The sequence below is a fragment of the Rhinolophus sinicus genome, chromosome 1 (genome assembly GCF_057876585.1).
Source record: "Rhinolophus sinicus isolate RSI-liver-muscle chromosome 1, RSI-T2T, whole genome shotgun sequence".
Taxonomy (NCBI): Eukaryota; Metazoa; Chordata; class Mammalia; order Chiroptera; family Rhinolophidae; genus Rhinolophus; species Rhinolophus sinicus.
The window spans coordinates 24,302,202-24,330,096 of record NC_142501.1 but is presented as its reverse complement, the minus strand read 5'-3'; the positions used below and the strand labels follow the sequence as shown (position 1 = coordinate 24,330,096).

At 46.6% G+C, this 27,895-nt stretch overlaps 1 protein-coding gene across 1 annotated transcript; it reads right to left on the bottom strand.

The window, feature by feature from the left end:
- Positions 1-11,377: 11,377 nt before the first annotated feature.
- KCNA5 (potassium voltage-gated channel subfamily A member 5) lies at positions 11,378-15,698 on the bottom strand. Its single transcript, XM_019732068.3, has one exon. The coding sequence runs from the start codon at positions 13,970-13,972 to the stop codon at positions 12,179-12,181; it is 1,794 nt and encodes a 597-aa protein (XP_019587627.2). The 5' UTR covers positions 13,973-15,698; the 3' UTR covers positions 11,378-12,178.
- Between the last annotated feature and the right edge of the window lie 12,197 nt (positions 15,699-27,895).

The following is a 27,895-nucleotide window of genomic DNA, read 5'->3' as shown; positions in this document are numbered from 1 at the left end:
AAAACCTGGGCCCTCTATTTCTAGACCACCTGGTCCCCACTCCCGCGCTGTAACGCATGCAGCAGGAACGAATGGTGGAAGATCCTTCCACTTGGTCTTAGGTCTCATTCGTTTGTAGGAGGGATGCGGAGGTGGCGGCCATCTGCTCCAGGCCTCGGCTTGTCAGATCCATATATTAAATGGCATCTGGACCATCGCTACATCCAAACGTTCACACCTTTTTGAATACGCAACCAAATAGCTCCTTGTCTCAGGCAAGGGGCAGTCTGAGAGAGGTTTCATTTCTGAGGTTGGGCAAATCAAATAGCAAAAGAAATGGCATCTTTTCCTTCTCCCCTGTAGCTCCTCAGTTCACAAGCAGATTTTTACCGTTGAGTGTAAACCACTAAAAACTCATAATAGTGACCATATGTACACTACCTGCCATGGTCAGGAATGAGCCCAGTGCTCAGGTTTCTGCTGGAAACGAAGCTCAAGCTGAGATGAGCCGGGTGAGAAGCCAGGAACACACGCAGCGCTTCCCATGCGCTGGGACAGCACAGTTTATTCCTGCTCTGCAGTACCGCCTGGTCCTCTCACAGCCCCAGACCTTCCCACCTCCACGCCTCTGCTCAAACGGATTCCTTCTCCTGATCACCCTGCCTGCTCCCCCACCTGTGCACATTTCCACCATCCTTCCAGAGCCCCCTCAGACACCTGGTTTCTACATCTGTTTCTGACATTAGTGTGCTTAGTTTGGGCTGTTAGATTGTGGGCAAATAATTCCCTTCAATTCATCTTTTTATGTCTTCTAGCTCTAGCACAGGACAAGAGATATTAATGCTCAGTGAACGTTGCTGAATTATGTTTGATGGTGGTCCCACTTTGAATGGCAGGGCTTGTTGTAGGCTCTCTCCTGGACTTTTAAACAATAATAGTAATAACAATAACGATGATAATAATAACAATTACTGACCTTCCCCAAGAGCTTTCCGCCTAACAAATATCTAAGTAGTTTATTTCACAGTTGCCTTATGACAACTATGAAAGAAGGCCTTATTATTATTTCTATTATATACGATGTTTCCCTGAAAATAAGACCTAGCCGGATCATCAACTCTAATGCGTCTTTTAGAGCAAAAATTAATATAAGACCCGGTGTTATATTATGTTAGATAAGACCGGGTCTTATATTACAATAAAATAAGACCGGGTCTTATATTAATTTTTGCTCCAAAAGACGCATTAGAGCTGATGGTCCAGCTAGGTCTTATTTTGGGGGAAACATGGTAGTTGGAAAAAACTATTTTATGGCATGCCATTTAGAAAGGTATCACTTACATTTGGTCACAAGCTAATAAATGACAAAACTACGGTTTGAACTTAGATCCCCTTGCCTCCAAACCTCCCACTTAACCAAAACGTTTGACTGCCTGGATGCCTCTTCATGTCCTGGCTGCAAGGCTCCGCTTTATGCCTTCTCAGTCCTCTCCCACCCTCAGCCCTGCATCCCAGCCCTTCTGTCTTCACCCTCCTGGGGGACAGCACACTCCCCAGCTGCTCTCAGGAGACCCTAAGTTCTCCACTCCCCACAATTCTTTAACCCATTCTGCTGTCCAACATTCTGCTGCCAAGCTCTACCTCCCACCATATATCCTTCTGCTTAAAATCCCATTTCGTAGACTCTCAGATTATATACAGTTAAGTTGCATTTGATTTAACTAGTTCATACCAAAGTGTGAGTGACTGCTAGCTTCTTAAAATTCAGTGGGAATTTGCCATTTGATAAGGGGATATCTGCCAACTGTAAGAACTAAATCTGAATGTGTTCCCAAAGGAGAGTTCCAAAGTGTTTTGAGCAATGGCAGCATTTTCTAATGAGATGTCTGGCCTTCTCCAAGATGACCCTTTTGAATAGTTATTTATTTGTATGTCTGAAGGTCTGTATGTATACATTTGCTGAAAAAGAAGTCTAATGAGTTCATGGTCAGACCTCATCCACAAACTCTTCATCATACAATTCAAATGTCTCATTAACGTGCATTTTTCATTGTGAGTCTATCATTCTTTTGTTTCAGGTTACTCCCTTCCATCTCGGAAATTCGGGGTCCACACTATAAATCCCTTGTGCTCTCCACAGCACGAGTGTGGTCTAGGCACAGCATCAGAAAGGAGTGATGACTAATTCACAGCAGAGACTTACTCCTCAGCTTTGCCCTCTCGGTGTTTTCCAGAAAAGACCCAACAAACCACGCCTCGGTGCCATCAGAGCATCATCCCCTTCAAAGCTACAGAACAAAAACCTCTGTGTGACTCTGAGACATTCCATGCTTCGCTTGGACTCAGGTCTGCCTTGGTGGCTGCCAGCTGTCAACATCTGGAATCCATTCACCCATTCCAAAGAGCCACCCAGACAGAACTGCCTGTACCCCTGATTGGGCCCAGTGATGTGGTCCGGGGAGGATGGGGAGGGGCTCCCTGGTGGCTGGGAAGAGATTGGGTCAGTGCCAGATACTCCAGTAAGAAGAGGCAACCTGAGCTGAGGGCACTGGCTCAACAGGGGTGTCAAATTTTTCTTTCCAATAACTTGACAGTTGATATTTTAGTAAAAGCATCAAGGAAAATATTAGAACTGATGGAAGCTTTCTTAGTTAGTATTGTTTTGACTTTGAATTACATTTGGGGGAGCATCATATTCTTTTCAGGGCTTAAAATGGTTAAAGATTTTATCCAGCCCTGGCCCTGGAACTGGATGATTATATAATCCAGTTCAGACTGGGGTTGAGGACGTGGACTACTCAGCCACCCAGGCCCCTAATGTCTTCTCTGTGCCTAAATCCCAGCGTCTAGCACAGCACCTGGCACATGGGAGCTCAGAAAATGCATGGTGGCCTGGTTATACTTACCCCTGCAGGGACCAAGACTGCTGGTATTACAGGGAACCAACCTGGCGACTCAGGGATACCCCTGAAGACAACAGCAGAGAATGATAGAAACAGAGACCACCACCACCTCTATTGCTCCCCCCACCTCCACTTGAGTGGCCATTCACTTATTTCCCAAATTGAGACATTTTGGGAGTGAGGGGGATGGAGTTTAGAAATAATTAATAAGACTCCCTTGACCAACGACAGGTATACTCTTAGCTGTCCTTGGCAGAGTTGATGTATAGTCACTCTATCCCTCACCAATTTTTTATTTATTTTTTTTTATGTAGAGGGACAATTTCTCCAATCTTCCACCTCTATCCCTCAGATCATTCTCTCTTCCATCCCCACCGTATGACTCTTCCTTGGTCTCTGAAACACTCCCCGGAGTCCTCACCCAGAGAGTGCACCATCTTTCTAATTCTAGGAGTCCCAGCTCATGGGAAATATTATCATCCATCCATCTACACACATCCTAAGTGAAGACAGAGCAATGACACCTATCAAATGAAGGACATTCTTCTACAGCTTCCTAGATGCCAGGGAATGGCTGTATCAATGATTGTTCTACAACATTCCATATGGGAGGCCCAGAGTGATGTATTTCATTGCATTATAAAAACAGCTTGTTAAGGGCTTAACCCAGTTCCTCACACATAGCAAGTACCTCATCAACATACCACATATGAAGATATTAACGAAGCTAGTTTATATGCCCAGTGGCTTAGAAGGCCTAGGACCTAATTCTACGGTAGACAGGCAAGAAGTCATAAGCGGAGTCAAGTCAGCCCAGAAAGCCTTCTTCTTGAGCACTTGCTATATTCCAGGCCCAATTCTAGGCACTGAGATGAACAGGAGGATGATGAGCCTATTTCTGCTCTGAAAGAAGGGTTCATTTGAACTTGGATGGGAGAGAGGTAGGTAAACAACTGACCATAGTTTGACTAGAATGTGTTTTGATAGGAGAGCCAAAGAAAGGGAAACGGCTTTGGACTGGAGGGCTCCTTTAAGGAGAAGATATTTGAGCTGTGCATTGAAGGATGAGTAGAATTTCAAGAGACAAAAATAAAAGTCGGGTAATCCCACCAAGAGGATGACTGATGGGAAATCATGCCAATGGGTGTCATCTGGGGCCAGGACTTTGTCCAGTGCAACTACAAAGTACAGGTGTCCTTGGGGGGTAGATGACATAGAGAAGGAAAAGGCTGGAAAGGAAGATTTAGCACTACATTATGGAAGACTTTAAAAGTCAGGCGAAAGGGATTGGAATTATTCTGTTTAAGGGCCCTGAAAAGACCTGATGGTAGGGGTTGTCCTCTGGAGAGATTAATTTGGAACACATATGTAGGATGGCCTGGAGGCAGAGAGGAAATAAAAGCAGACCCCATGTCAACCTGGGGTCCAAATGCCGTGGGATTTATAGGTGACTTTACTCCAACCCAAGAAGAACAACAAATAACAATAATATAGTATCATGTACACTATAGAGAGAGTACAACAGAGGAACAGCAGCACAAATCACTGTCTGTTGTGCAAACTAGATATTTTGTGAGAAATACTTCCTTGCAACTGGATGCCTTGGCCACTTAAGCACAATTGGGTCCACTTGCCTCAATTTCCCAGGTGACATCCATTTAAAAAATGCAAATTATTGCAGTAATAGAAAGTTTTATCAGCTGGGGAGGAAAGCAAAACGATGTACATGGGCATCTTCTGTCCATTTCCGGTAACTGGCGTGGATGGCTGAGAGGTACCTATTCAGGCTTTAATGATCTCAGTTGTTTATACTACATGCCAAAGGGACAGCTGTTTGCACTCTTTGGAGCAAAGCTGCTCTATAAATCTGCAGTTTCATTATCACGGTAATTTGAAAATTTATAATAAATGTTACATTGCAATCATGTCATGTTATAAGCCCTCAGAAGTTCCCAAAGGGCAGGTCTTGTGTTGGAACACAAATTACAGGGTGACCAAAACATGAAGCCAAAACTCCTAATAGCCTTCAGATGTTTCGGGATATCAGTCACTATAAAACCGAAGATTAAAGAAAAAAAGGCGAAACTTTTTCTTTCTATGTAAAACTTGGGGTTCAGCACTGCTGATCTCTCCTATTTTGGAGCACACAAGCATGCTCTGTGTCAAAGGCCGTGTTCAAGGAGCTGACAGGCACGGTGAGTCACAAGACACCATCTGCCATAAGGAGGGCAGCTCCCAATCTGAGAGCGAAGACACGACTCACACAACCAATTCAAGGAACAGAGTGGCGAGTGAGACAAGAGGGCTGCACGAGCTGACAGGAGGGTTCACAGGGGCAGGAGGATGGGAAGACTTGATATTAATAAACACTAAATCTATGTTCTCTTTGCTTCGCACTGGTTCTAACCCCACACTTCTTCCAGTACCCCTGGTTCAAATAACTACACCGGACTTAGATCAATCCCCAAAACCTTTGATTGAGCACAATTGTATTTCTCAGCAACATTTACAGCTCGTTCTTTGGTTTTATTTTGGGTTTTCTTTGTTATGATTCTTGCACGTGTCTCCTTTTGTACAGGCAGGTGGGGCCTGCCCACATCAGTCTCCGAGTGACTTGAGGGCAGAATCGGTCTCATTCCTACCCCCACCACAGTACTCAGGACTGATGGGCTTGTGCCAGCAGATGGAAGACACCTGCAAGAGGCAGGAGTGACTTCTCCTGGGCACAGAAAGTCACAAAGGAGAGAGGGTACAGAGAACACAGTGAGAGGAGGTGCTCACGCAGAGCCTCCTTGCTGGTCAGCACTTCGCTCCGGCTCCTACTCAGTCCACACCTCCCTGTTCCACTTGTCTCCAATGAGGCTTGCACACATGGGGAAGACTCAATGCCTATCGGTGAGTTACCAGAAGGAGCGGGGATGTGAGCAGGCTGAAAGGGGAAGCCCCACTGTCCCCGCCACCGGAGTCTTTTAATCTTGAGAGAAGCACAAAGGAGCATGCTTGTGGGGGTCCGAGCCAAGTTCACCATCAAGGTGCATGTGGAGCTTTCCTTCTGAGTTTCAGGGCAATGACATGCTTTGAACACAGAAGTTGGGCTTTCCCCAACCATACTTTCTTCTTGACCCCACCACATGCCCTCTTAGACTTTTTAGTTCCTGTTCCTGGTCTTAGAATAGTTATGAGGAACTACAGGTCTGCAGGGCTTCTTGCTCCCCACCACACTGCACCCCACCTCTCACCATTGGGCCTGCCTCAGCCCTCAGTCTCAGCCCCAGATTGCTCATGCCTCCTTTTGACACAAACTCAAAAATCTGCTGGGGTCTTCTCATAGTTGGCCAATGAATCAAGAGCACATTAAGGATCTTGGCTTCCTCCCACAAATTAAAAACAAAAAAGATCAGATTTGAACCCATCGCTTGCCATGCAACAGAAATTCGTGTTGTGTTTCCTTTGCTGAGATGATCTCCCTGCATCTCTTCTGGGTGTGCTGCCTGGCATGGCAGGGCTACACTCCTGCTCCCGGTGCTGAGTGGCCAGGGGTGGTGCTGGGACTGAGAATCCTGCCCGGAGCTCTCCAGGGGGCCTTGGGTTTCCAGGCCACCAGTTCTGCCTGAGATGTCCACCCTTCTGCTTCTTCAGGAAAATATGTGCTCCCTCCTAATACCCCCCGAGTCCCCACATCCCTGTCCCCCACTCCCGCCTCATTTCATGCCTTCTCATGCTTCACTCACATGTTACTGTGACCACGCATCTTTCTGAAGTAGTACACCTCTCCCCCAATTACAATATTGCTTATTTCCCCCGTGGTTCTTACCTCAATTTAAAAATGATCTAGCTTGGTGGTAGGAAAAAGGAAACACGCGGGCTTTTAGAACTAAATAGCATTGAAAAGAAAACTCATTTCCAAAACGGGGTGAAAAAAAAAAAATCTAGCAAAATGTTCATTTGCTTACTTGATTGTCGATTCTCTCCAATGGACTGGAAAACCAATCAGGAAAGATCCCTTGCCAGTTATTCCCAGGGCCTAGCATGGTGCCTGCTAATGCTGTAAATAATGCTGTCAAATAAACATTTGTTGAATGAATAGAGGACTGAATAAATGAGTGAATGATGAATGAGCGATAGAACTAAGGACACCGGACTAGAAATGTCTCAGTCTCCTTCCTGGACCGCGAGATGCCTGTATCCAGGAGCCCGTTCGTCACAGTGCTGCAGCTGCACTGCCTACACAGGCTTGGCATTTGCGGGAAGTGCAGTTTAAATTGAATAAAATCATATCAGAGGAGACAGATCAGGGCTTCACAAGCATGACTGGAGACCCAGGAGGCAGCAGATAAACTGATGTGGCAGGGATGTGCCTCGGGAGGCGGGGTGGGGACAACTTAATGAGAACTTGGAGACCTTCATGCAGAAGGAGCAGAGCGGAACACAGAGAAATCCAGCCTAGGAGTCAGGGAAATCAATGCCGGTCCTAGGTTACTTTAACAGGAGGTGTGACTTTGGGTATATCACCTCTTCTCTCTGGGCCTCAGTTTGCTCATCTGTGAAAGGAGCGGGACAGGCAGGATTATTTGTGAGGTTCCTTCCAGCAGAAACACTGCACGGTGCAAAGTTTGACATTAGAAAACAACTGCCAGGTAGGAGGGAAGGTAACGAGCACCTTGCTCTGTCTGGATTCACTCCAGGCTGGGCCACACCTCCCCCACCATGAACAGTCCTGTACGCGTGCACGCCCTAAGCACTCCGTGTGCACACACAGGCCACGCCAGCCCAGGGCCCATCTCTACCGTCAGAGGAGAGTCATGTGACGAGGGGCGGGGAAGTGCACTCTCAAGGCTCCTAGGTGATGCCATGTCCAGAAAAAGACTAAGGGGCAGAAGGGGAAGGCGGCCCACCCTCTGGCAGTCCGGGCCCACTTCCACCAGCAGCTCAGGGAAAACCCACTGCCCAGAGTCGTAGGTAGCATTTCCAGTTTGGCGTTTTCTTCCTCCTCCCTAGAAATGGAACAACCTGTCCCATGACCACCTAGAAAAATCTGATTTTCATGAGGAGGTGGAAGTAAGCTACATCTTTCTAAGAAGTTTGTCCCTGGTCTAGGAAATACCAGCCTGCGATCCTGTCCCCAAGCCAGGGGTTGGCATTTGCAAGAAATGCAAGTTCAAGGAATTCAAATCAAATCAGGAGTCAGGTCGGGCCCCCAGGCATTACTGGCTGCCCAGGAGGCAGCCTCTGTGTGATTGACAAGCTGATGTGACAGGGATGTATAGCTCTCAAGCTAAGGCTGGTCTTGACATTTTCAAACGACTGCCTTTTAAATAGTTATCTAAGTACCTTCAATAATAGCTTCACTTTTGCCTCTTGGCCTACAAAGCCTATATTTACTACCTGGCCCTTTTCAGAACTTTTGCCAACCTCTGCTCTAAACAATTGCTGAGTCCCCTGCCACTGGTAAAATTGGAACTCCTACTGCGGTCCTGGGGAAGGGCACCAGCTTGTAACTCTGGGCTCCATCGCTGAATGATGGTGATGGGGGCAGCCATTCTCCTCCAGCCCACTGTTCCCAGTTTCCCCATCCTGAATGTCCTCCTCTCTTCCTAGCCACCCATCCAGGTCTCCAGAAGCTTCTTTTTTCTTCTCTAGTGCTGCTCACTCTCCCACTCCTGTCTGGTAACACCTCATTTTAGAACCCCCTCTAAGGCATTTGATCACATACTGTCTTGCATGGTTTGTTTTATGCTGATAGCTTCCCCACTGGGACTGGAAGCATATGAAGGCAGGGACCATGACCTACTATTTGTTCCAGTGTCCCCAGCACACCAAGGAGTGCTGGGCCGAAGCAGCTACTGAGTAGATACCGTGTTTCCCCGAAAATAAGACCTAACCAGAAAATAAGCCCTAGCGTGATTTTTCAGGATGACATCCCTTGAACATCAGCCCTAATGCGTCTTTTGGAGCAAAAATTAATATAAGACCCGGTCTTATTTTCAGGGAAACACGGGATGTGCTGCCGAGGTCCAACTCCAGAGCAGAGCACATGAACTTCACCCAGGGTCACAGTCCACTGTGCACAGGCTGCCACTTCTGGAGGGGACTAGGAGCAAGGTGTCCCTGCACCAAGAGAAACCCTTTGCCCCATCCGCTCCAAACCTGAAGTGCTCCTATTATTAACACTACAATAACTCAAAGCCCAACACTGTGGAAAGAGTCTTCAAGGGTTGCCACTCTGTTTCATTTTTCCCCTCCAGGGAATGGCCCAGGCAGGGCATGTCAAGAGCTGGGGCTTTTAAAGCATGTGAAAAAAACATTTTTTTTTTTTTCTGAACCTGTCATTCTTTAGGGTTCAGCGAGCATAGAGGAAGGAGAAAACAAAAGGGGGTAGTGGAAAAGGGGGGCAGATGCTTTGCAGTTGAGGAGCTGTCCTTACACGAGTACACAGACCCAGCACACCTCTCTCTCCCTGTCTCGGCTGCCGAAGCTGGTAGATTATAAAGCCAGAGAGAGCTCCCTGCTCTGTGGGCCAAGAAGCAACATCTGGATAAAAAGCTTGACTGAAGCCACTTGATCTAATCTCAGGAAGGTTAAGGCGGTGGAAAATCAGTGACAGCAGAGAAGGGGAGGGTGGAGGGGCAGGAGAGGCCCCTTCCCTCAGCAGCCTGAGTAAGAGCCTTGACATTTGGATTCCTTTCCTGCTAATCACGTGGACAGGGGAACCGTGGTGTCTGGAGTGAAACAGTGAAGCCTATTTCCAGAACCATAGTAACAGGTGCACTGAGAAGACGGAGAGATTGAAATACTTGCACTGCCTTTTGGGCGCCCCTCACAGTGCCCCAGGACAGATACCACGTCACCAGCCACCAGGATGGGAAGCTGCAGCAGGGAGCTGGGGTACCCAACTCCGGGGTTCCCTCTAAAACCCCCTTGACCCATTACGTAAACCTGCTCTGCAGTATCCCCTCCTCCTATGCAAAATAGAGAGATTCATTCACTCTCTCATTTCCTCCACTTCATCCCTGAGGATTTATATAAGCTTGCACCCATTTACTGGACATTTCAAAGGTGCAGGCTGTTCTATTTGGACCAACATCTGTCCGGCACCTGGACACATCTAAGATCTGGGCATTGCTCTTTGTTTCTTAAGCCTAAAGGAACAGACCAAGACCTTTGTTTCTTAGGCCAAAGGTCCAGGTGGGAATTTCTCTTCTGTCTTTCAGGGAGGGAGGGAGGGTGAAGCCTGGGACTGGGTGGTCCAGTGCCACACAAGGCCATAGAGGGCTTGGAGGTGAGGCTGTGTGGAGTGGAGATTTGGCAACATGCTCTGCTTTTACGCAGATTGTAAATTATAAATAAATAAAGTGTCTCTGTTCTTCTTCCTTTGCCTCAGCATGTAATGAAAAACAACAGAGCCCTGCCTGCACAATCCTTCTGTTTCTGCCTCAGATTTGCTGCGAACAGTTCCTGCCTGGAAATGACTCCGGCAGTCACAAACCCTGGCTTTTATTATTGTTCCAGTGTCTTATTTAAATCCACAATTCCCAGACATCAATTTAGTAGACCTCCTTTGCCCCCATGGAGACCTGGATACACCCTCAGAACTAGCCACTAAGCGCACTGTTGTTGGGGCGATGTGATGGTGGGCCACCAGCCCACCCTGGTGAGGATGTGAAACAACCAATCTTTGGATTATTCGGCAGAAAAAGCAACACGAGGAATTCAGAGCCCTATAGAAACAGCTAATCCCAGAGAGAAATTGCAGCTAGTGTTGTACCTAGGGTGATGTTTTTCTACAACCATCCAGTGAAAAGGAAACAAAGGGATTTGTTCTGAGTTCAGGGATTACTCGGGGCAAGGCTGCGATCTGTAGAAACCAGCCCGTAATGTGGACAAGTAAATCCTTCCATCTGGCCTCTCAGTGCCTGTGTCTGCCGGAAGGCAGTGCCTTTTCCTCTGCACACCACGCTTGGCAGAGACTGATAAGGTGCTGTTCCCTCCCTCCCTCCATGACTTTCACACCAGGGCTGTGTTTTGTGAACAGCTTACATGTCTATGAGAATCAGGCTTGTTTCTCAGAGTTGTTGAGAGCCATAGTAAGTAGGGCTGAAAAGCTGCAGACAAAGGAGGGTTCAGAAATCCAGCCCCAGGAGACCACAGCAGGAGTCTGAGGTGGGGGGGTGCGGGGAGGTTGTGGGGGCTGAACCCCCTCTGCCTTTCAGCTCCATCCACAGTACATGCTGCTGAGTCTAATATCATCAGACAACATGTTGCAGGGGTGTCCAAGCCATCAACAGCCCGAGACAAACAGAACTCACCGCTCCATCTATGAGGCACAGGGAGGGCCCAAGAAAAAGATGCTGATGATCGAATCGTTAGTGTTCCAAGTTTCTACCCCAGTCAAGGTGGCATTTGCTCTGACTCCAAAACCAGAAACAGCAAGTGACAGACTTTTTTTTTTTCAATTTCAAAAAATAACAACAGCTGTAGAAAAACTAACACTTGCCTCAACCAAGTAACATTTTATTTCTTGGGGATAAAAATAAAGGAATGAATGATCAGAAGTCTTCCTCCAACATCATTAAAGTGTTTTTCAAAGAAAGTTACAAAAATTGTTTAAGGCGCACAGAAAAAAACTCAGACTTGCCTTTCTTCCAGAACATTCCCTGCCCAAGATGCAAAGCACCTATACTACATCCCAGAAAAGAGAGAGTCTTGCAGACACAGGAACCAGAACAGCTGAGTCTCTGGCTATAATATTAAGTATCAGAGAAAAACATCACAGTAACTTTCTCTTCCATAAATACCACACAAGTCTTCAAAATATATCCAAAATATCTCCATCTGATGTATAGTACAAAAATCCACTCACCAGCCATAAAAATATTTCCCCCTATACACAAAATATAATCACATGTAAAGCACATTTGGAACACATGGATGGGGGTGGTTACAAAAATCTCTTGGGATCTAGGCTATTTAAAGCCATTTTTGTTTGGGTTATTCCTTTGCTGGGTATAGGAAACTGGCTACAAATACATCCCTCTCATAGTGCTCACCATTTCAACAGCTCCTGCGTCATGGAATGTGGTATTTTTTTAGAAATAGGCAACTCTTGGTGTCATGGAAAGAAGAGGAAAAATGGGGGGATCCAGGGAGAGCGGGAGGGAGGGAAAGAGTGAAAGGCAGAGGAACAGGCTTAGGTTATAGGGTAGGTTTGAAATACTCTGTGGTATGAAGTACATATCCAGGTTCAGGAGGCTTCTGCTGTCCCCACCCCACTGCCACCAGTCTGCGTGGATCCCCCCTCACAAATCCGTTTCCCGGCTGGTGTCCAGGCAGAGGGCATACAAGGACCTGCGCAAGTCCACATTGCTCTTGGCCTTGAGGTTACACTTCTCTAGGGGGCAGCTGCCCCTTCGGGCTCCCTCTGCGTTCTCCAGGGCACCCCCAGCCTTGCAGAAGGAGCCCTTGCTCCAGCTGGCCTTCCGCTGGCCTCTGCTGTCCAGCCCCGGCCCCTGGCTCTGGCTGCCCTGCTCCTCCTTAAGGGCCGCCTGCTCCTCGTGGTCCGTCTCGCGGTGGTAGAAATAGTTGAAGTTGGAGACAATGACGGGCACCGGCAGGGCGATGGTGAGGACGCCAGCGATGGCGCACAGGGAGCCCACGACCTTGCCCCCGACAGTGACCGGCCTCATGTCCCCATAGCCCACCGTAGTCATGGTCACTACTGCCCACCAGAAGGCATCCGGGATGCTGGAGAAGTGGGTCTCCTGGTTGTCAGCCTCTGCGAAGTACACAGCGCTGGAGAAGAGGATGACCCCGATGAAGAGGAAGAAGATGAGCAGGCCCAGCTCCCGCATGGAGGCCTGCAAGGTCTTGCCCAGGATCTGCAGCCCCTTCGAGTGGCGCGAGAGCTTGAAGATGCGGAACACCCGGACCAGGCGGATCACGCGCAGGATGGCCAGGGACATGGCCTGCTGCCCATTCTGGCCACCCCCTCCTCCGCCCCCCGGCTGCTGCTCTGCCAGCTCCGTGCCCAGGGTGATGAAATAGGGGAAGATGGCCACCACATCGATGATATTCATAACGTTCCGAGAGAACTCTGCCTTGCTGGGGCAGGCAAAGAAGCGCACAAGCAGCTCGAAGGTGAACCAGATGACGCACGTGGTCTCCACAATGAAGAAGGGGTCAGCCAGGGTCCTAGGCAGCAGAGGTGCCACCGTGGGGCCAGAGGGAGGCGCCACAACCCCGCTGCCGTTGGCCCCCGGGGCGGGCCAGGAAGGCTGGTGGGGTGCGGGCGGATGGCGGAGCAGCTCGCGTTCATCCCTGAACTCAGGCAACGTCTCCAAACAGAAGGTGATGATAGAAATGAGAATGACCAAGACCGAAACGATGGCGATGGCTCGTGCGGACCCCGAGCTCTCCGGGTATTCAAAGATAAGCCACATCTGGCGCTGGAATTCGTTGCGGGGCAGTGGCTTCTCGTCTTCTTTAATGAAACCCTCATCCTCCCGGAAGCGCTCCATGGCCTCGTCCCCCAGCTGGTAGAAACGGATCTCATCTGCGAAGACGTCCAGGGAGACGTTGACGGGCCTCCGCAGCCGGCCCCCGGACTGGTAGTAGTACAGGATGCCGTCGAAGCTGGGCCGGTTGCGGTCAAAGAAGTACTCGTTCCTCAGGGGGTCGAAGTAGCGCAGGCGCTTGGCCGGGTCCCCGAGGAGGGTGTTGGGGAACTGCGCCAGGGTGCCCAGCTGCGTCTCGAAGCGCAGCCCGGAAATGTTGATGAGGACGCGCTGGTGGTGAAGGGCCCCTGCCCTCAGCACCTGGTCCTCCGCCAGGCCCAGGGCGGGGTCGCCTTCTCCCTCCTGGCCTCCCCGAGGCAGCTCCTGGGGTAGCGATGGCAAAAGCCGCCCTCCCGGCTCTGCGCCCCTCTGTGCGCTGCGCCCCCTCGGCTCCGGCTCTTTGGGTCCATCGCTGAGCCCAACCGTCGGGGGGCACTGGAGCTCTCCCCCCGTGGCCTGCCCACAGCCCGCCCGGGCCTCACCTCCTCCTCTGACGGTCATGGCCCCGCCGTTCTCCAGGGGCACCAGGGCGATCTCCATGGCCCGAGGGCTGGGAGCATGCTGTGCCTCGGTCCACACCCTCCCACCCCCCACCCCCACCTGCTCACACCCAGAGGGCGCCTGGCGCGGGGCTCCTCTCCCGCCGTCTGGCGGGGCGCACAGTGGAGCAGGCTGGGGTTGCTGGAGCAATCGCCTCACTGGGTCCTGACGTCAAGAAACCGCTGCCCTGCTCTCTGCCTTTCTCTCTGCTGGCAGCCCGTTACCAAGGAGCCAAAAGCCTCCTTCCAGCAGTTGCAACCTTCAGCTGCCCCTTTCAAGCAGCGCGGCAGCGCTTGGCCTCCACCCTGCGCGTTTCCCCGCCTCCCCTCCTCCCCTCTTCCTCCTCCTGCGTCCCCTCACGCCTCCCCTCCCGGTTGTCAGAGGCAGCGGGTGCCTCTCAGGAGGGCACAGCTGGGGCACCAGGCAGGGGAGGGAGAGGGGCTGAGAAGGGCGCAGCCCGGCTTGGGTGGGAGGGAGTGGGGAGGAAGGAGGAACAGGTTGTACCGAGCGCTGAAACTCCTAGGGCAACCAGAGGAGAATAGTTCTGGATTTCAGTTCACCTGGGAACCCGCTGAACGCAGAGTGGACTCAAGGGGAAATGAATTGTCTTGCTTTGAACGGATGAGGCTTTGAGCTGAGTCAAAGAGAGAAGAGACAACAGTTCTTTTTATATTTCTCCCGCGGAGGAATGATGGTTCGCTATTCTTTGGGAAGAATTACACACGGGAAGGGGAGTGGTGGAGCTATGGGCTGTGAAAGATAGATGATAGATAGATGATAGATAGACAGACAGACAGACAGACAGACAGACAGACAGAGATAGATATAGATAGATCTCCAGACCAATGGAGAAGCATCTCTCTTCTCACCTTCCTACAAACCAGCCGAAAGGTATCCGGCTGAAACCGTGCAGCGCCCCTGCCCTTACCCTGAGAAAAGCCCTCATTCCCAGTCCAGACAGCCGTGGTCAGCAAGACAGACCCAGCGCTGCAGGAGTCTGGACAGTCGCTGCCTGGTCTCATATCCTTGCAAACGTGCAGACACATAATCCCTCTGCCCTCTCCACAAATCCATTTGCAAAAACCTTACCAGGCAAGGGGAGGAGGGGTAAAGAGATCGTGATGAGAGCTGTTTCAGCCTGGTGCAGGGAGCTAGCAACTGCCTGGAGAGCTGTGTAGCCGGTGGGGTGGGGGTAGTGAATCTCCAGAGCTGGAGAATTCCCGGGACTACAGTAACAGCCAATACTTAACTTTGCTTTTATGGTGCACCAGGCCCATTCTCAGTACTGTACAAATATTCCTACAGCAACCTATTTTGTAAGTACTATTATTCTCACTTTATACACGAGGAAAATGAGACAGAAAGACTGACAACTTGCCCTAGGCCATCCAGGTAGAACGTGGTGAAACTGGAATTCAAACCCAAGCAAGCAGAGCTTGGGCCCTTGCTCCCTCCGCTCTGCTCCTCTGCAGAAATGTGTAACCTCCTTTCTAGATGCAAGCACTCTCTCCCCTCATCATAGAGCTTTAGCTCCCTCCTACAGGAGGCAGGGTGGCTAAGTCCTGGTTTAGCACACCAGGCTATGGCCCTGTCTTGCTCCTGCAGGGTTTGAGTGGGCGTCTATAGCCAAGGGAAATATCTTTCAAGGCATGTCTGGCAGGTCCAGAAACAGCCTCCAGATCTTTGCTGGTTTTAAATGGCCATAAAATCACTGAATTTTTGAATGTCTGATTACTTTTGTTCCTGTATGTTGTTTGGTGTTTATATATGTGGATATTACGGCCTCTTGTCTGTGATCTGCACACAGGGGATGTTTTGGAAACTTGGTACCAGGTACACAAGTATTTGTTGAAATAGCAGGGTGTGGACATACAATCTCATGCCAGGGTTGGACAATTATATGTGCACATAGCTTTTTAAAGTGTACATGAGGGTGGATGTGAATTTGGCATGGGTCAAAGCTCTCGTGTGCGACTTTGTGCATGCAGTTGGCTGTCCTTGCAGACGTGCATGAGTGAAAATCAGTATGTGGAGGCATCACTGGTTAACCACAGGGCCTTGCCCTCCCCTCTGCGATTCCCACTATCTCCTCTGGGTTTTCACTTTCTCTGGCTCTGAGCTTGCCAATCAGGATGCGGTCTGCCCATGGGAAGCCTGGGGCTTACTGAGCTTGCACAGGGTGAACTCAGAGACCCGGGACCACTGTATCTCGTTTACTAACTCATGCGTCTTGTAAAGACAGGGATACCATATTGGTTTGCGTGGACTCTCCCTGCACTCCCTAAGAGAAAATGTTCTCTGGACCTTGTCTTCCAGGGGCCCTTGGGGAGACTGTTCCCTGAAGAATGAGTGTAACATAAACAGTCCTGGAAAAGCACATAAGTCAGGCTTCCTTTAATGTGGTATTTTCTTAAATCTGCTTTCCATCCATTTACTAGCTTTCATAGATTTCTTGCAAAATTATCTTCATATGTTACATGGGACAGCCATGGAGATATACTGCTAGGATCTCCTTTAAAGAAAAGAACTTACCTTTTAGCTTCCAGGAGTGCAGTTAGCTGACAGCCTACAGCTATTAGCATCTCTGGTTCTGCTTTCATGCAGAGGCCACAGTCGTCCTGGGCAGCCCTCTGCCAATGACTGAGCTTGCAGGGTTACAAGGACTGGGCCACTTCTGCCCAGAGCAGACACTGCTACTGTGCAATCTTTGCACTGGATCTCCCCACTGGATTTGCCAAGTCTTTGTAAGGAATATACTGCAGGCTGAAACTCTCCCTATCCAACCCTTCTTCCCCTCTTTATTTCACAGGGGTCAGACCAGCATCATGGTCAGAAGGCTTCCCCTAATGAGTTCTGCAGGTTTTCTTCTCTCTCTTTTATTACCTCCCAATAAAACTCTTGCATGCCTAACTCCATCTCCTTATCTTCTTGGGAGACAACACAGCTGATGCATCGTAGGACTGAACCTGCTTTCTTCTCCATCCATCTAATCCTAGGGGATAAGCTGTTCTAGAGCGTCACCTGAGGATCTAGTTCAAAGGTGGAATCTGACTCGGGGTGGGGCTTAGACTGCATTTCAAACAGCTGCCCAGTGTTGCCCATGCTCCTGTCCAAAGACCACACTGAGCATCAGCCTCCTCTCAGACAAACCCTAAACCATGTCTCAGAAGGAACTATTCGCAACACCTAGATTATGTCCCCCAGAATGAGATATACATAGAAGAACAAATGGGAAGTATTCTCTCAATGCACAGACTGGTCCTAGCAGATTGCAGGAGGACTTGTGAGGTATGCAGAACAAAAAGAACAGAATATTATCAGGCGTAAGGCATTGAAAGAAAGGTGAGCTCGGCTGGAAGAGAGAGGAAAGGGAGAAGAGGAGGAGAAAAACTCCTAAATGTCACCTGTATCAATCCATTCAAAAATATCTATTAAGTACCTACTATATGCAAGGCATTGTTAACAGGTTCTGGGAATATATTGATGACCAAGACAGATGCATTTCCTCTGTGGAGCTACATCCCTGGGAAGGTGAAAGACACTGACTGAGCATCTAATTTTACACTGGTTGTTTAATTACAATTTTAAGGGGTATCAGCTAGAACACAGGGTCCTGTGAGAATAGTGGAGAGCCTGGCCTTATGTAGGACCTACGTAGGGAAGCTTTCTGAGGTGATGATGAAAAAACAATTCCAGGTGGAAGAGTATGTCCCAAGGCTCTAGGGAGGAAGGGACAGGGCTGGTGTGAGGACCTGAAAGTTACTGTAGTTGACACGGAGGGCGGGGGAAGAGTTCGGGGAGATTGGGCTAAAGAGGTGGAGGGAACGCCAGACCATGAAGAGCTCGCTAGGTCAGGTTTCATGATCTCCCCCAGCAAGATGTAACAATACACCCTGTCTTCCACCCTCAGATATTTTGCTTGTGTCTCTATAAAGCAAATGTGGCAATTTGCTTCTTTTAAAAAAAATCTCTCCGTTACTCATTTTAGCCTCTTCGCTCTCTCCACTCCCACTGGAATGTAACTTTATGTGTGCATATGTATCTATTCTGCCTATTGATCCCACCTACAAACAGTATCATACCATTTATATATCTATTGACTGGTAGATAGATACGTAGATAGGCAGATAGATAGATGATAGATAACAGAGCAAGACGAGATAGCTTGAAATCAAGCTTTACTCATCACACTTTATTCATTTCTGATTTGCCTGTAAACACCAAATTGGGACCATGTCCATATTGTGAATTTCAATATGTACGTGTTGAAAGAAATTAAACTAAGAGAAAGGAATTCACCTGTGGAACAAAGAGGGAGGTGAAACCCAGGGATTTCATCGCAGCAATCTTCTTTCAAATCATTGGAAGATTTCTGAGATGAGCTAAATACGCAAACTGGCTGTGGAGATGGGACCTAACCAGAAAATTTTAACACTCATTTGGATGGCCGTATAGGGAAAGTAGTGAATTAAATCTGTTTTGGCTCTTTATTCAGGTTATATATTATTGCATTATCCATTACTACTCAAACTGCCTTAACTTTGTAAATTAACTTGGAAACTAACTTTGTGGATTAGAAACAATTTAATATTTTGAACTGTGTAATTTAATTCCTAAATTGAGATAGTGTTTGAGACCTAAAGTTACTGTAGCTTTGCTTATTCTATAAGAATAAACCAAAAAACATGGAATCTTTTGAATTGTCATCTAGAGCAAGGAAAAGCTTCCCCAGTTGGATTACATTTAAAAGGACAGGAGGAGGCAAAAACAAGATCCTGTTCTAATTATGCCACTAGTCTTTCCTGTCAAACAGCGATTTTGCTACTGCACGTTGGGGTGGGGGTGGGGGCGTTTACAGACGTGGGAACCGCATCAGGAATGCAGTGAAAGGTTCCAAGCAGTAGCCTGGACTGACACACCGAGCAAACCAGGAAAGGTACTACCCAGTCAGTGCAGCGCTCTGGACTCAGGCTACTTCTGCTGCTCCCTTTGAAGGCGAAGAGAGGCTTTGCTGAGGGGACCACATGTCTGAAGCATCTCTAGGAACTCTGGCAGGGCTCCACCAGCCAAAGCCCAGGCACAGCTGAGAGATCTTGGGTTTCTTAAGGAAGAGAAGTGCACTCAACTGTTTCCCCAGTCCCTTTTCTATCACTCTGGTAAACCAGTTCTTTCCAGTTACCCCCATCACCCTGAATCTGCTCTCTATTAAAAAAGGAAATTGAACAAAACCACCATAGCATCTCCTCCACAAGGGAAGCTGTCACCCCCAGATTGGGGGGGACTTGTTTTGTCCAACCTCCCCACAACTCCCGGATCAGAATCATTCTAAGGAAACACGAAGGTGTTGGGAGTCAGAGGAGAGGCCTCAGGATTTCTTAAACTGGGCCAGGGAGAGCCACCCAGAAGGCAGCACAGGTAAATTAAACGAACATACCTTTAAAACTTATTAAAGAGGAAAACTTGATTCATAGGTCCTTGGCAGGCTGGGTCTGTTACAAATGTAGCATAGAATTCTATGGTGTATTACTGTTACATAAATATCGCCAGGGTTTTGTGTCAAGCAGTAATTGGTAGGAGAGTATTAATCAGCAAAAGGATAAAGCCCTCTCTCACCTAATCCTCTCCCCAGATGCCTTCTCCTCCTCATAGATCTGTAGTGAAAAAACATTTAATGAGGGGAGCAGCTGTTCTTCCCTTCCCTCCCCTTCCTTCTCACTTGCCCTCAATGCAACACCTTGGGAAGGAAGCCCTGGAAACGACCTTCCTTTCCTGTTCGATTGAAGCGTCAAAGGTGGAGCAAAGCAAAACGCACGTACAAAACAGATGTGTTTGTGGGGTGCGGGGAGAGAGAATGTATTTACTGTGTTAAGAGATGGAAGCAGAAGAGGCTGAGGATTAGAGGAGAGGGAGAGATTACGTTTAAATTTAAATTGATCCAGATCTGAGCGAGACCTCAGACGGACTGCTGTGGTTTCCTGTTTAGAGGGATTAAGATGAGAGGCTATTCACAAATCAAGGCTCACATCCGGAGCTTGGCTTTTCCCCTCCCTCCCTCCCTTCCTCGATATAATCCAGGAATAAATTCATTAATGGATCCAGTGCATTTTCAGAAGCCAAACATAGAAAGAAAAATGACCCAGATATACAGGGGCTGGGAGGTTCAAAGGAGGGCTTTCCTGGAGAGTATTGGTTGGTACCCTTTTCCTCCTTTCCCGCCTCCATTGACAAGCTGGTGAGATACAGATGCATTGTGATTAAATTTCTCCGTCTCTCTTTTTCTCCTGTCCATATATTTCTTCCTCAATGCGTCTCACTATGCTATTGACTTACATAACATGAAAACTTTCTAACTTTGAAATTGAGAACCAAGAGCTTCATTTGTTTTTCGGGTTAGAGATATTTAAATTGTTTTTTACTTTCTCAATAACAGCTGCAACTTTTATTTCCTAACTCTCTGCTTAGGCATCCAAATCAGGGAAAACATTAGTTGAGTATTTTATGTTCAGTGACTTTTCCAGCTCGATTATTGTCCACACTGCATAAAGATATATTTATGAATTTAGGTCATGTACCAAGATATATGAAAAAACTACTTTGTTTTAAAAGTGCTAAGCAAATGTAAGATGGTTTTATTATCATGTAAGGAACATCCCTTCTAAGTGTGGAAAAAACATGTGATCACTACACAATTCAAAAAGGCCAGGCACACAGTGGTCTGGGTAATATTAGTCTCAGTCCGAGCGACAAGGGGGCGTTTTAGTGCTTCTAGGTCTGGAGATGGAGTTCTCTTGCTCCCAGGAGTGGGGTCTCAAGAATCCAGATTCTCAAATTGTAGTAAAGGGTCAGTCACCTCCCCCGCCTCCACTCCATGTGGAATTCGTCTCATGATTTCTAGATCCTTTCAGCCTCTCCAGATGAGGTCACAATTTGGTCTCAGAGGGAATGTCAAGCCCAAAGTACCTACATCCAATCTCAGGACATCCTGGTCAGATCCGCCTTCCAGCCCTCCCTATTTGCTGTCCGCTTTTGTGGGGGCGCGTAATTCTTGGGAGCTTGGTTACCTTCAGGTAATAGAATTTATAGAAAGAGACTCAATCTATGTTAACCCCAATTGCCAAAGATGGAATAATCAGATGGCGCTTGCCCAGGAGACAGACTTGTTTTTAAGAGGCTCTGTACCAGGGTAAATACCACTTTCTTTTATGCTGAGGACATAGGGTTACTGTCAACCCATTAGAACTGAGTTAAGTCCCATGGCATGAAATTCACCATTTTAAACCATTTCTAAGTATATAACTTAGTAGTTTTCAGTACAGTCACCATGTTGTGCAACCATCATTACCTAATTCTAGAACATTTCCATCACCCAAAAACACACCCCATACCTGTTAGCAGTTGATCCCAATTCTTTTTTTTTTTTCACTAACATGTCCTAACAGAATTTTACTGAGTTTTGTTTTTTGTAGTTTTTATTATAAAAATAATATGGTGGGTTGTTTTATTCATTTTACCAACACAAAATTATGTTTTAATGTTGTATATACTTTTTTCAAGTATAGATGCTTCCCAGATTCTGATAGCAATTTCATCCCCGCATGGCACCTCGTTTAGACGTGGTTAAAAATTACTCTATTAGATTAGATGGTACTAGTGAGATGTGCATATTTTGTGTGGCTGGCTTTTATATGGCCAACTGCTTCTTCCGTGAGTAATTTTTTTCTTCCACCTAGCTCAAGTTAGAGTTAATGGTTCTATTGATTTGTGTTGCCTTACAGGAAACTCTTAACACTACACATTTATTAATCCTACCTGCAAAGGGATAGTTTTTCATTCATATGAAAATAGTTTTCCATGGTAACTTAATATTTGAATTTCAAATTAGGATGCAGGTGTCCCGGCACATAATTTTTTATCCTCTTTCTATTGCTTTGAGAAAAATATCATAAATCATCTAAGACTGTGGGATTGATGCTTAGTCTTATTTAGTGACATAAAAATGATTGTCAGTTTCTTAGCAATTTTACTGTGGCTCAAATTTGCAAGTCCAGGCCACATGCAGCCAAACCTGCAAATCTGCAGACCTCTGTCACTGGAATCACGGAGGAGAGCCATTACGTGCAGGAGTTTAAAAGACCTGGATGTATCCTCAAATGCACATGCAGAGGCTGCGTGGAATGTATGCGTCCACTTCGATACAAAGGTCAAGTTCTTTAAATAAAGTTATTTATTAGTTTATACCAATCAATCCTAACAAACACCATGGGTTCATAATATGCCCATACTTATGAATCAGAAATTCATAATCAGGGTTACATCTAGTCAGAAAGATGGTGCATACCAGTAACAAATTTCATTGCTACAGAGAAGTAATAAAGTCATAAGGATGTTATATCAATGAGGACATTCAGTTGCAATGAAAGAAGCCTCTGGCAGTCTAGGTTCAGAAAAAAAAAAAAAAAAAAGAAAAAGAAAAACTCTTAGGGAAATGTATTAGTTCACGTAACCAAAAAGTCTAAGTGACTCGTAGCTTCAGGCACACCTGGGGCCAGGTGTTAAACATTGTGACCAGGATTCCATCCTGTTCCTTCTCTTGCTTCCAGTTCCCAGTGCACTGACTTCACGTTCAGGCTGCCTCCCAGCCACACCTGTCATATGTCCTCCAAGCTTCGTCTTATAGATGAGGAATTCTGTTTTTCCAGTAGTTCCAAATAAAGTTCTAGACTTCAGTTTCATTGGCCTGTCTTGGGTCACTTATTCATTCCTGAACCAATCGCTAAAGCCAATGCGATTCAAGGCTCTGAGAATTACAGAGTGGGTGCAAATCCACTGGCCATATGGTTGAAAATAGGAAAAGGATGGCCCCCCCAAGAGAAGTCAGGATTCTATGACAAAAGAAAGGAAAAGGGAAGTGGGCAAGCACAAGCAACAGCTTCCCAGTAACTGGATTCTCTCTCTGACACATGCTGGTGGCTAACCCAGAACTAACGTGTTTCACAGCTCCAGGGAACACCATTCACACTGTATTCACGTAGGTGAAATGTGCAACCCATCGGGTATCCTCTTTGCTCCGAGCCAGAAGGCAATACCAGACAACAGCACGGAAACAATTTTCTAAGACCAGTTCTGTCCCAATGCATTTATTAAACAATCTACCACTACCTGTCCACTTCCATAATTCCATCCTTTCATAAGTCTTAGGAATATACCTGACCTTCCCAGAGTTAGAACTGACAAATGTGACTTGATTACTCATGAAGCAACTGCATTTCATGCCCATGGACACTTGGCAGCAGTGTATGAATTAACTTTTATCTGAGGAGAATGTTACAAACAGGATGTCTCCATAAGTAGAAACATGATTTAAAGCAGGGATGCGAACCTAGAGGCCTTTGCAAGCTGATCACACACGTGATTATAAACCCTTGAAATGATCACTAATCTTTGTGGAAACACAGCATGACATCATGGCAATTAGTGTACTTTTTTCTTTCTCCTACAAAAATTGCTCAATGAAACATTTTCAGTTTCCTATTTATAACTATTTGCATGCTTTAATGTTATTCCCTGTAAGGGCCTTTACTTCCTGAAATTTTAGAATTTGCTCTTCAGGTCTGCTGATGAATCATTAGCTCACCTGTAGCGAAATCATTCAATCTGATCAGTACTATTTTACTTCAGGTGGATAGTTAAGTGTTCAGTAAATGCTGAACACACAGATTATTTACTGGAATAATTTTGTTCATGCCTTTTCTCAAAAAGGAATACTGAATACTATGAAGAAAATAAAACAAGCAAATTTATATAAATAAAATTTTAAAATAGGAAGTTTCAAGGGAGCTGCTTTAGATTAGATGGACACAGAAGATCTTGCTAAGGAAGTAATATTAGTGAGGTGAAGCATCAATGATACAAAAGAGTGGGCAACACAAAGATCTTACTATTCCAGGCAGAAGGAACAGCAAGTGCAAAGGCCCCAAGACAAGAATGAACCTGGCTGTTTAAAGAAATGCAAATCAAAACCACACTGAGATACCACCTCACTCCTGTCAGAATGGCTATTATCAGTAAGACAAGAAATAACAAGTGTTGGAAAGGCTGTGGAGAAAAAGAACCCTCATATACTGCTGGTGGGAATGTACATTGCTACAGCCACTATGGAAAACGGTCTGGAGGTTCCTTAAAAAATTAAGAACAGAGGCGGCAGGTTGGCTCAGTGGTTGGAGTGTGGTGCTCATAACACCAAGGTCGCCAGTTCGAGTCCCACATGGGCCAGTGAGCTGCACCCTCTACAACTAGCTTGGAAACGACTTGACTTGGAGTTGAGCTGCGCCTCCACAACTAGATTGAAAAATGACTTGCCATCCTGGAAAAACACACTGTTCCCCAATATCCCCCCCCCCACAAAAAAAAATTAAGAATAGAATTACCATACGACCCAGCAATCCTTCTGGGTATCTACCCTCAAAATTTGAAAACACTTACTTGTAAAGATATACAAGTTCTGACAATTAAGTTCATGAACTTGTTGCAACGATGTTGCTAACCTTTTTTGATATCAAAGAGATTATTCATTATGAATTTGTACCAACTGGACAAACAGTTAACCAAGTTTACTATTTGGAAGTGCTGAAAAGGCTGTGTGAAAAAGTTAGACTACCTGAATTTTTCGCCAACAATTGATGGCTCTTGCATCACAACAATGTACCAGCTCACACGGCACTGTCTGTGAGGGAGTTTTTAGCCAGGAAACAAATAACTGTATTGGAACACCCTCCCTACTCACCTGATCTGGCCCCCAATGACTTCTTTCTTTACCTGAAGATAAAGGAAATATTGAAAGGAAGACATTTTGATGACATTCAGGACATTAAGGGTAATACGATGACAGCTCTGATGGCCATTCCAGAAAAAGAGTTCCAAATTGCTTTGAAGGGTGGACTACGTGCTGGCATCAGTGCATAGCTTCCCAAGGGAAGTACTTCGAAGGTGACCATAGTGATATTCAGCAGTGAGGTATGGAGTACTTTTTCTAGGATGAGTTTGCAAATTTAATTATCTGACCTTGTGTGCACCCCCATGTTCACTGCAGCATTACTCACAATAGCCAAGATAGGGAAACAACGTAGTATCCTTTGAGTGATGATTGGATATAGAATATATGGAATACAGATTATACAATGGAGTACTACTCAGCCAATAAAAAATGATGAACTATGGATGGATTTTGGGATATCACGCTACGTGAAATAAGCCATACAGAAAAGGACAAGAACCACATGAATTCACACATAGGTGGGATATAAAACAGAAAGCAAGAAATGAACAAACAAAACAAACAGACTTCTAGACACAGACAACAGTATGGTGGTTACCAAAAGGAAAAGGGAGATGGTGGGAGGATGAAGAGGGTAAAGGGGGTCAAATATATGGAGATGGAAGGAGACTAGACTTTGGGTGGTGCGCACACGAAGCAATATATGGATGGTGTGTTATAAAATAAGAAAGATGATGTCTGAGAGGTAGACGGGGGCATGTTATGAACACAAGCAGGGACTCCCGCAGACACTAGTTCATTGCCTCTTTTCTTTTCTGTGAAGTGGGTTTTTTGGCCAGGAGCACTATCTTATGTATGACACAGCAGAGGCATTCTAAGCCATGAATGTGGGTGTTGGCCAAGGTATGATAGGCAAGGAAAGCAGATCCAAATTCAGAACAACATTCCATTTCCATGAAAACAAATCAAGCCTCCCCCAGATGGAAGCAGTCCAATGAAATGAACTTGCTCCTAGCCTTAGATGTGTTTTATTTATATTGCATTCCCCCAGAAGCCAACCGAGACTAGGATTTGTGCTCAGGAGATGACCTGTGAGCACCTGGCTGCTTTAATTTCTACTGGATTCTAGGTCCAATCCTCAAGGTTCATTTGCAAAACCGTTCCCAAAACCTTCACACTAGTTTTCAATGTTGCTCTTTTCAAGTCTCTGACCATCTAGCCAGTTTTTGGTTATAGAGCTCATATTTTCTTTCAGCCAAAATTCAGGATAAAAGGCATTGTTTGAAATCCTGCCTCCTGATTCCTGCTGAAATCCTGCCCTCTGCTGTCCTTTAAGACAACTGCTGATAGGGGCTGTGACATGCAGTAGCACACTTCCAGCTGGTAGTGCATATTGTTCCGTATCTGTAAACCAAGCTTGACTTTTTTCAATGTCAGTTAATTGGCCAACAACTCTCCACGAGGGCAAAGGGACAGACTGGTAAAGGGAAGGAGTGGGACGAGAGTAAAGGCACAGAATGGGAAGAAATCTGCTCACACACACTGAATGTGCCATTGTGGCCGGTTCTGGTCCCATCTACCAGGTGATGGCGTTACCGGAAATAGTTGACTTGATGAGTAGGTAGATTAGATAGCACCTGGTGTCCCATGGTCTCCAACATACAGTAGCAAATCAGAGCTGCTTCTTTAAAGGAAAAGAGTCACCTTCCTAACGGGAGTCATGGCCTTGCTCCAAACTTCTGTGGGCTTCCACTGTGATTCTTCTGGAGACTTGTTTCTGACTTCAGGAAGTACCCCGGCCTTCTGGATATTTTGAGTAGCAGAGCTTCTTGGATGGCAGCCTGGGCCTCCTACAAAGACTGTTTTTGCACTGCCAGCATTTCAGATTACCTGGTAAGTAAACCAATGCAAAACACTTATGGGCTGTATGTTCGCAAATCCAGGGCACTACGAGGTACTGTGCCTTTCTCAGTTGTACAGCAGGAGAGGTGGAGCGATTTGTCCTTAATACTGGAGGGGCTGTGTCAACATGTGCTAGACCGTCGACTCCCTGGGGACATGAAGCAGTCAAGTGCCTATATTGCTGATTCAGATTCCATCCTTTGGTGTACATTTCTTACCAAGGCATTCGTGTTTCTAGTATTTCCTGCCCTGTGTCAACATAGTGGGCTAATGCGACATCCTATGGTTTGGTGAGGCATTGACTGTCCTGATGTAGCAAATGGCTAGAGTTGATACTTGTGGGACAGATTTACAAAGCTATTTCTGTTCCTGCCAGGTAAAAGCAAACTGCGAGTGGACTCTGCAAACTGAAATGGGTGAAAAAAAGCAGTGGTTAGACCAATAGTTACATGTCAAATGCCAGAGGCTGCGCGAAGTTGCTCTAATAAAGAGACCGTTTCAGGAACAGCAACTCAAATTTGTATCAGTCAAGATTATGTTTTAATGGAGAGTCCAGTCATTCTCCAAGACCCATCAATCTTTCTCACTGGTCAAACGGAAGTACACTGTGCCTTTGGGGCTGACAGATCACCACATCTGTATCTCTCTGCCCTTCAAAGGTTGTGTTAACCTTTGTAATTATTTTGGTAGGGAGAATGCTTCAGCGGCTCCCCCTTGGCCCTCCTACCACGGAAATCCTCACTCCTCAGGGCAGGGAGCCAACGTCGAGCTTCTGCAAGGGATGTGCATCCTATCTACATGCAGGAACTGAGCAAGTAAACCATGGAGGGGACCAGGGGCGAGTTCAGTGAGCCACTGGCCTTACAGCAAATGGGGTTCGATCTTCTTCCCACAGCCTCTACTCGTTCCACGGGCCATAGGGTTCTCAGTCCCCCCAAAGTTGGTGCTAACTGGGAACAAGTATCCACTGATCCCTAAAAACTTTGGGTATTTCTCTTTTCCAAGTACACATCACCTAAAGAGGTAGTTGGGTGGAAGGTTCATAATATACTTTTCTATTATGATAGCACGGCCCTTAAATCAAGTGTTCTTAGCCTGAGAACCACCTCAGGTCTAGGAATTAAGATAGAAGCCGTGATCTTCCAGCCTGATTCAAGTGTCTGTTCCTAGACCTATAAAGTTGGCATAAAAAAAAAAAAAATCGGGTTAAAACCTAAGGTAGCCTGTTGCTTTCGTTACCGGAGACC